We start from the raw sequence: 9282 nt of genomic DNA on the forward strand, positions 1-9282 counted from the left end.
TAGCAGTGTTTTAGTATTTGAAGCAAAATTGTAAATAGTTTCCTCTCCCTGGCTGGTGATTTGATAATATTGTGGTCTAAGTGTGTTGCTAAACTTCTCAGTTTAAAAATCAAATCTATCATTTTGGAAGCACTTAGTCTCCCACATATGACTCACAAACCAACAGTTCTCTTTGCCTTCAAAGAAGTGTGCTCAGCCTTTGTGTAACTCCAGCAAGCAAAACAACAGGCTCACTTCCCTGTGGTGCTTGTGTGCACACATGGACACTTCTCTGGGCTTGGATTCACTTAGCAAGAGTTTAGATTGGCATCAATCAGTTTGCCTGATATTTAACTGGGTGTTCCACTAGTCCCAGCAGGTCTGGTCCCTTACACAATGTCCCTGTGCTGAGGGAAGGTGAGGGAAGTGTTTGTCTCTGTGGCAGGGGAGTGGGTGCCAGACTCAGGCTGGGTGGCACACAGACCTGTGGGGTCTGAGCCCAAACTCCCCACTTGTACCAGCAGGCTTGTGCAGCAGTCCCAGAGTCCTTTAATTTGCCTAACAACACCTTCCTCACACAGGGGTCGTCTGCCTTGTGGTGACCATCATGTACTGGTCTGGCTGGGAAATGGGAGCTGTGGAAGCCATTTCCCTCTCCATCCTCGTTGGCTCCTCTGTGGATTACTGTGTGCACTTGGTGGAGGGCTACCTGCTGGCAGGGGAGAACCTGCCACTCCACCAGGCACAGGTGAGCTCTTTTTCCTGCAGCCTTGCATTTCATTCCTCTTGTGCCACTCAGCTGTGATGAAGGACACGTGATAAGCAAGGGGGGGATATGTCCTGGCACCCTCAGAGCATCTCTGGGCTGTGGTATTTGCTGCTTGTCCTGCTGACTGCTCCAGACTGTGAGCTGAGGGTTTCCAGCCCACATGGTTGTCCCTTTCTTGCAGGCCAAAGCAGCCTGTTTTCATATCCAGGTGGAATATCTGTGCTGGAACAGCTCTGCACTAGCTGTAACCTCTGAAAACTGCTGTTCTGGGGTGACAACAGCTTTGCTGGACCACCAGCTCACCTCTGGCCTTGTTAACATCTTTTGTCTCATTGGGAGGATGGAGACCACAAAAGCCTGGGATCTCTGATGCCAGGTGTGGTGTCTGCATGCAGTCCCTGTGCGGTGTAGGCCCAGCAATCAGGCTGACGTGGCGGAAAGGAGGCACAAAATCCAGCAGCCTCTGCTGGGTTCTGAGCCTGTGGCTCTTTGCTCAGAGACTGCACAGGTTGTTTGAGGCAGCCTAAAATACCAGTGCTAGAATAACAGGGCTGTCCCTTCCAGCAGGACCCCACGGCCTGCCGCCAGTGGAGGACGATGGAAGCCGTCCGGCACGTGGGTGTGGCAATCGTGTCCAGCGCCGTCACCACCGTCATCGCCACCGTCCCTCTCTTCTTCTGCATCATTGCCCCCTTTGCTAAGTTTGGGAAGATCGTGGCCCTCAACACGGGAGTGTCCATCCTGTACACGTTAACTGTGAGCACGGCCCTGCTGAGCGTCATGGGGCCTGGCACCTTCACCCGCAGCAGGACTTCCTGCCTCAAGGCACTGCTGGGGGTGCTCCTGGCCGGCCTGCTGGCTCTCTGCATCTGCCTTGCCCTGCTGAAGAGTGGATTTAAGATCCCCCTCCCCAACGGGACAGTCCTGTAGACCCCAGGCCGAGAGCCGCGTTCTCTGTTCTCTTGCTCCCTTTCTTCTTTTTTTTTTTTTTTTTTTTTTCTTCTTCTTTTTAAAGAATATTTTTTGTAAGAAAAAAAAGAGGAAAAAAAAAGTCCCTTTTTTCATGAAGTTTTTCAACTCCAGATGCACTTTATTTTCTCTAATGGGTTTTGCTCTAAACTTGTATTTATTTTGGGTAGTGATGGATGGATGACGGACAATGAGGGCTGCCCAGGGAATACCTCAGCCCATGAACAGTAGAGGAGGAGGTTTCCTTCTCTCAGTTTTCTTTCTGCTTTTTTTTGATTTTTTTTTCTTGGTCTTTTAATTTATTTTTAACAAACAGGGCTTTCTGGACCCACAAAGCTAAAATGGGAGAATTTGGGAAGGTCATCTGATCCTTCCCTCCGTCCTTCCCCTCCGCTTGTTCAGGGTCAGGATTGCAACGATGACTCTTGAGGTGATGTCCTACTCCCACACCAAGCCTGTGCCTCGTTACTTGAGCCTTCAAGAGCAGCAGAGAGCTGTTGGACAGGCCTGGGGAAGAGCATTGTCTGGATCCCTTTGCCAGGCCCTGGACCCAAAATTGCTGCACAGCAGCTCTCGTGGGTGTCACTTTGGGATCCAAACCAGAGCTGCTGGGTGGCACCACCTGCAGTGAACCTGCTTTCATGATTCAGGGAGGATGTTGGGACACACAGCATTCCCTTTCTTTCTGGAGGGACAGCACCTTGTGCTGGGATCTCATGGATCCATCAGGATCCATCCATCAGGAAGCAGATGGTGCCCTCAGCAGCCTGCCCTCCTCTCCCTCATCTCAGTAGTGAGCTCAAGGCAGTTTCAATGCCCAGTCCCCCCTGGTCACCTCACCAGTCACTGCCTCTGCTCTTCCTGGTGGAGAGAAAAGAGAGCCCAGAGGTCCCTGCAGAGCTCTTTGGCCATAGCAGTCAGCCCTTAGCCTGAGGACAAGGTGGCCCCTGGGGCCAGGCAGAGCCCATAGCTGCTGGTAGGCACAGCATCCTCTGTGGCAGCTCAGAGACACCTCCTGTGAGGAGACCCGAGGGCAGCAGAGCTGCAGCTGCTGTCTGCTCTGAGCAGATGGTTTTTATTAAAGTAAAATGAAATCACAAACTGCTGCCATTAACAAGTACATTTTAAGCATCACTGACTCTATCGTATTTTTAAAATTGAAATAGCTAAGTGTGCATTAATATACAGCACATCTGATCCTTGGCAGAAGGGGAGGGTCAGGCCCACTGGGAGATGCATTAACCAGTATTTACAAGGGTGCAAATAGAGTAATGTGGCCAGGAAGCAGCCTGATTCAATTTCTTTGCAGATTCCATATCCTGGTGGCTTTGTGTTCTCTGTCTGGATCAATCCCCTCTTTTTAAGATGAAAATTCCAGGAAGTCCAGCCCCACTGCCAGCCAATTTGTGGGGCCTGCACTGCTGAGAGACTGAGCTGCTTCTACTTGGCTCAGCGCATCCCTGCTCTGATCCCTGCCAGCCTTACACCTTCACATTGTGTCATCCCTGTGAAACTGGATCAAATACTTGTTTCTAAAGTAGGTTCCCCAAGGTGTCCCAAGCTGCAGAGAGGAGTTATTGTTTCCAGGTGGACTTCAGAGCAATCCTGCTCTCTGAGGGTCCTGAGAACGTGAGTAGCCTGGTTTACTCCTTGCTATCCCATGGCACAGCTGAATCACCCCTTTCTGCAAAGTGTTAAATGTTTCTTGGCACCTACCTCTAACCTGCACCAGCTCCTTCATAATGAGCACTGTGCCCATGGAGAAATGCTTCTGGAAAGGATTTTTGACTCTCCTTAAGCTGTGCTGCTTTGATGGCTGCTGTGCACAGCTCAGCCCCATCCTTGATGTGTAAGCCATGCTGTTCCCTATGCCTGTGCTCCAGATTTAACTCTTGGTGGTGCCCTGAGCACTCCTAAGTGGCAGTGACTGGGGAGGGCAAGAGTGACAGCCCCGTGGGACCTGTGTGGCTGTGCAGGTGCTGCAGGGGACAGCGAGGTGTCCCTGCTGCTGTGGCCAAGGATGCTCTGGCTGGTGGCTTGGCTTGAACTTAGCAAACACTTCAAACCTCTTCTGGGTGATTAAAGCTGATGGATATTTCCAGGTCAGCAGACAAAAAAATGAGGTGCTGAGGGCACCCTTAGAGGAAGTTCCTCCTTCTGTAAGTATGAAGAAAGCTTTAAAGGCCTTTAAGGAAAGGCACAGATGTGCTTTGAATCCTGCAAAGTTGAAAGGCTGTGTAAGTCCCTGGTATCCTGTGTTCCTGCTCGCTATAAAGAGGCTACATAAACCCTCACCTCCAGTGTGATTCTGGACATGCCATGCTGGGAACATCCACTCAGGCACTGTGGGGAGGCAAAGACTAATTTTAAAGTAGAGGGAAACCTTTTATGTCTCTTGGGTCTGATCTGACAGCGTCTGATCTGCAGACAAAAATAACAAAGAGTTCTTGGCACCTGACAGGATCCATCCTGTTTTCTGAAGCAGGTAGGGAAAAGGACAAGCTATAATTTTCCCTCCTCCTCTGCAGGCAGCCCAGGCTCCCTCAGTGCAGAAGGGCTGGCTGGCACTAGCAGGAGCAGGGCATCACCTTGGCTTTCGTTGCCCAAAGTGATACTGGGAATGCAATGGCCAGAACGATTCAGAAGGAAGAGGGGAGGCCAGGATGAGTGGAAATCATTCACAAAGGCATGCTGAGGAGATTGTGCCCCTCCAGGAGGGAAACTGAGGCAAGGAGAGGAGGAGGAACTTACACCAGATGTAGCAGGATGGCAGAGAGCCAGTTGAGGATCCTAGGTGATGTTTTACACTCCAAGGAGTCAGTGATTGTTGTAACCTGAGACCCTGATTAAACACAGCTCTTTCTCCACATGCAGTGGAGTGACAGAGACTTAAAGGTGGGGCCCAGCCTTCTGCAAAACACTTCAAACATCCTGATGTCCCCAGACATCTGTGGAGACAGCAAATGAGTAGCAGATGTATACATCCATGTCCACGTAGGCAGTGTCATCCTTGTGATTACAGAATACTCATAAAATGATAGAGGTAAGAAAAGGGATGGCTTTATCTGAGCAAGTGTGGAGGTGGAGCTGACAGCCCTGCTGGGAATTGGTGCTCCAAGGCAGATGCTCATAGCATTAAAAAGCAAGGCCTCACCTCTCTGGTGCTGTTCCAGGAGCAGATGTTCACCTTAATTCATCCCACATCTCTGCCTGTCTTCTTTCTCCTCTGTTCCACAGGCCATCTCCTGGGCCCTGCTGTCTTGCTGAGCAAGGTTCAGCCTTCTCCATGGTGGGTGTCTGTGCCTAAAGTGCTCAGAGTCTGGACTGAAAGTGGCTGGAGAAGTCTTGAGAATTTCCTTAGGAAGAGGGAGATAAACAGCTTTGCACAAAGCTTTCATTTTTGATGTTTCTAAACAGAACACATCAAATGAGCCTTACTTGGAAGAAAATGCTCCTATTTTCCATTTCAAAATTATTTTGGTGCAACTAAAAAGCATACAGGAATTTTCAGTTAGCACATGGCAATGGAATCTGCCTGTTAACTGCCCACTCCTTTATTTCTAGTAAACCCTGGTTTGAGGCTTAACCTCTGAAAAGTTAGGTTGGTGTTTCAGGAGAGGGTCATTCTGGAACTCTGCAGTCTCCTACAAAACAGAGTGGGTCTTGTCCTGCCCAGAAGTCCTCTCCCTTCCAGCACAGGGCAGTAGCAGAAGGACACTGCTCCTTGGTGCTGAAGTCCTGAGATTCATGCACAGAGCTGGTGTGACTGCTCTTTGCCTTCAGTAGAGCTGCTGAGTGAGTCCAGGGCTCCCCATGGCTGTGGACACTCAGAGAAAGAGTCCCTGCTCACAACAGCCCTGTCCACATCACCTTTGGAGTAGGGAGGAACAGAGTTCAGCATCAGAGGGAGGAAAAGATCCATGACATCTCTCTCTGTTTGTTTCTTTACGTTGTGGTGCCTCTTGAGGTGCTTGGGCAACTGGGGCATCAGATTTGGCCACTGACCTCAGCACTTGCCAGGGCTGCAGATTCTGAAAGGAATCAGTGGCTGAGCTGGACTGTGTTTCTCAGTTCCTGCTGGATCTGAAAATACCTCAGAGCAAAGGCAGCCTGAGAAATATCCCCAAGGAGAAAGACATGCTGGCACTTGGGACCATTGATACAGCAGTCTGGAGGCAATGGTCTGCAGAGACCCTGGCTTTGCCTCCACTGGAGCAAACTGGGATCTTGCTTTATGTCACAGTGTCTTTTAGCTTGCCCTGCACTGAATTTCTCTAGCAGAGCAGCCTGCCCTTTTGGAAGGTTATAAAAGGCTTTTTGTTTAACCCCATGACACAGATCTGTCCTGCCACGCTGTCCACCAAGGAAGCTGTGCAGACTGATTTGCAGCCAGGCAGGACAAGTTCAGCATCTTGGTTACTTCTTCCAAAATCACTCCTCACCCCAGATAGCATGTAAGCCATAGTTCACAGATATTTCAAAAGCTGCTGCTAATTACTCTGCCCTGGATTAGTACCCAGGGTCCCAGAGCTAAGACTTCTTTCAATTCCTGTCTCCATCCTGAGGACAGAGAGTTTTGGCTTTTTCTTCTCTGCTCCTCCTTTGGGCAGTTGCTGAAGGGAGGTGGGGGGCAGTGACCAGGGCCAGAGGCAGAGCAACGAGCAGATGAGAAAGCTTTGGAGGCAGAAGCAGAACAAATGGGAGGGAGGATGGTTCAGAACAGAAGGGGAAAAGAGGTGTGAGCACCCCATGGGCAGTGGGAGGGAGGGTGCTGCCATTCCACCGCGTCGCGTGCCGACCTTCGAGTGTCAGTCCCCAGAGTGATGTAGCACAATTCCCCGTGTATGCGTGTCACTTTTGTAAGTTGTCTCCTAGCCTCACTATTTTCAGTGTTCCTTGATTTTTTTGGAGACTGTTGTAAATAAAAAAGATTTTGACATTCGCACGTTTGGCTCCCTCACTCCCATCACTGTTGGTGCACACATCCTGACAGCCAGAGCGGCACTGACAGCATCCGTGTCGTGTGAGGAATGCTCTGGGGATGAGGTCACAGTGCACAGGATTGTCTGCTCCTACTGCTGAAATTGGGTCCCTTGAAGCCAATTTGTCACTTCCAGGAGAGCTGGCAAGCTGGAAAAGGCAGTGCAAGAACCCCCACAGGTCTGCAAGAGGACTGGCTCGAGGAAGAGCTTTAGCCATGGTTTGTGGAAGGTTTTTACTCCTCCATTTCATGCTCTGCTTCTTCCAGTGTGTGAAGATTGCCCTGCTCTGACTCCGTGAGCATGGGGCTCACCTGCCTGCTCCTGCAGCACCTCAGTTTCCCACATCACACAAAGCATGAGCTTCTGCTGGAGGTTTTGTCCCTCTGTCCTGCCCTGCAGGGTTGTTCTGCACCTCCCTGGACCCCACTGAGCCGATGGAGAGAGCAGCAGTGGGGCAGGAGGAAGAGCCCCCCAGCCCCTCTGGCTGTGCTCACACTGCACCCAGCACAGCTCTGCTGGGAATGGCAGCACTGAACCTCCCGTGACCTCCAGCCCTCATTTCTGTGCTTGAGGCCAACATTTCTGGTGAAATCTCTGTTGTTATTAAGCACCAGCAAGGCTCTGGGTCACGGCCTGACACGTACAAAAAATGCAGCATCCACAGGAAGGAGGAGTGTGTTTCCTTTAATGAGCAGTTGGGGATTGCAGCTAGGGGAGGGTTTATGTTTGACCTTGCTGCTGGGAAATTGCCAGGGCTGGAAATGGCTTCTTTTTGGTTACAAATTCAGTCCCTGGCCTCAAAGGCAGCTGTGACAGCACTCCCTGAGACACAGGCAGGGAGATCTGTGAGACCTGTGGACCACAGGAGGCACCAGGTGCCCTTCCCAGGACTGTGGGACCACCTGGCAGTGGTGGGTGCCCAGGAAATGAGGGCACAGGGATGGGGTCAGACAGCTGCAGGCATGGCCAGAGATGGGCTGGGTGTCCACAGCTCCTCAGAAAACAGCTGCTGGACTGAGGAAGGGCTTGGGACAGGGAAAAGGAGCTTGGAGGAGGGATTACATGGGGTTACAGCTGCTTGGTGTTCATTTTAATCTCGCAGAGGAGGGAAGGAATTGTGTCCAACACAGGCTGCTGGCTCAGCCTGACAGTCCACACTCCAAAACCTGCTGCCTACCATGAGCAGAGCCCCATCCCTCCTTCCTGGTGAGCAGGTCTGGTGCAAAGTCTTCATCACACACAGCGAATTCCCCCGTGCCTGCTGCCAGCCTCTGGCACAGGAGGGTCTCCAGTACCTCCACACCAGCCTTTGGGGGCTCTGCCTGTGCTTCCTGGTGCCTTCTCCCACAAACTCCTTCCCAGCCCAAAAACACCCCCCAGTTCAGGGCCTTTAAAAGGGAAGAGCCTCCTTCGCTCTGCCACTGTCAGATGATGATGATGATGATGATGATGATGATGAGGATGATGATGATGATGATGATGATGATGATGAGGATGAGGATGATGATGATGAGGATGTACCTGTGTGACCCCCCTGTCCCAGTGGGTTTCTGAGGAGCTGCAGAGGTAGGCTGGGCTCGTGGGTGCCCCTTTCTTTGAGGGGAAAATGCTGAAGGGCCTGAAGTGGGCCTGGGGTAGGGGGCTGCTTTTATCTTTTTATCTTTTTATCTTTTTATATTTTTATCTTTTATTTTTTTATCTTTTCCTAGGGGGCAGGGGATGTGTGTGCTACATCACCTCAGCTGCTTCCACCAGGACACACCTTGTGCCAACCCAAGGAGAAACTCCATGTCAAGGTCTGTGCCCTCAGAACCGTGCCCAGCCTGGGCCACTTCCCTTTCTCCTCTGCTGCTGGTGGCTTAAGCACAGAAATAGCTTTTAAACCTTACCCTTGCTAGACCCAGTCATGCTGATAGGGGAAAAAAATTAGTATTTTTAAAATATAAAATATAAATGTGTATTTTATAGAAAAATAGATTTGTAATAAATATAAATGAAATATAAATGAAATATAAATGAAATATAAATTAAATTAGAAATTATATATATAAATGTGTAAATTGAATATCATTTTTATATAAATATAAATTTATATTTTAATATATATATAAAAATAGGTTTTTAATAGGTTTAATATATAAACATATTATATAAATAATATAAATAAATACATAAAAATACATATAATATATAATATATAATATATAATATATAATATATAATATATAATATATGATATCTGATATATGATATATGATATATGATATATGATATATGATATAAAATATATGATATATAATATAAAATATATGATATATGATATATAATATATAATATATGATATATAATATAAAATATATGATATATAATATTTAATATATAATATTTAATATTTAATATATAATATATAATATATAATAGATAATATATAATATATAATATATAATATAAATAAATATACATTTATATTTTAATATATATAAAAAATAGGGGTTTTTTTAAAATTATGTTTTACTCCTAGATGTTTTTCTGCCCCATGCTGTGCTGGCTGCCACTTACCCATCCTCTCTGAGACAGAGCCAC

At 48.3% G+C, this 9282-nt stretch overlaps 1 protein-coding gene across 7 annotated transcripts in view; it reads left to right on the forward strand.

Moving 5' to 3' along the window:
* Window positions 1-6662, forward strand: part of DISP3 (dispatched RND transporter family member 3) — a 38735-nt gene extending 32073 nt beyond the window's left edge. For 4 of the 7 annotated variants that reach the window (XM_086860259.1, XM_086860260.1, XM_023940607.2 and 1 more), the window contains exons 20-21: window positions 561-727; window positions 1316-6662. In XM_086860259.1, coding sequence (XP_086716385.1) covers window positions 561-727; window positions 1316-1678 — 530 coding nt within the window. In that variant the 3' untranslated portion in view covers window positions 1679-6662. Of the gene's footprint in view, window positions 1-560; window positions 728-1312 lie in introns of all 7 variants that reach the window. The other 3 variants (XM_023940605.2, XM_023940604.2, XM_023940606.2) reach the window with 1 other exon arrangement.
* Window positions 6663-9282: the final 2620 nt, after the last annotated feature.

This window comes from Cyanistes caeruleus, chromosome 22, assembly GCF_971803275.1.
Source record: "Cyanistes caeruleus chromosome 22, bCyaCae1.hap1.1, whole genome shotgun sequence".
In the NCBI taxonomy this organism is placed as follows: domain Eukaryota; kingdom Metazoa; phylum Chordata; class Aves; order Passeriformes; family Paridae; genus Cyanistes; species Cyanistes caeruleus.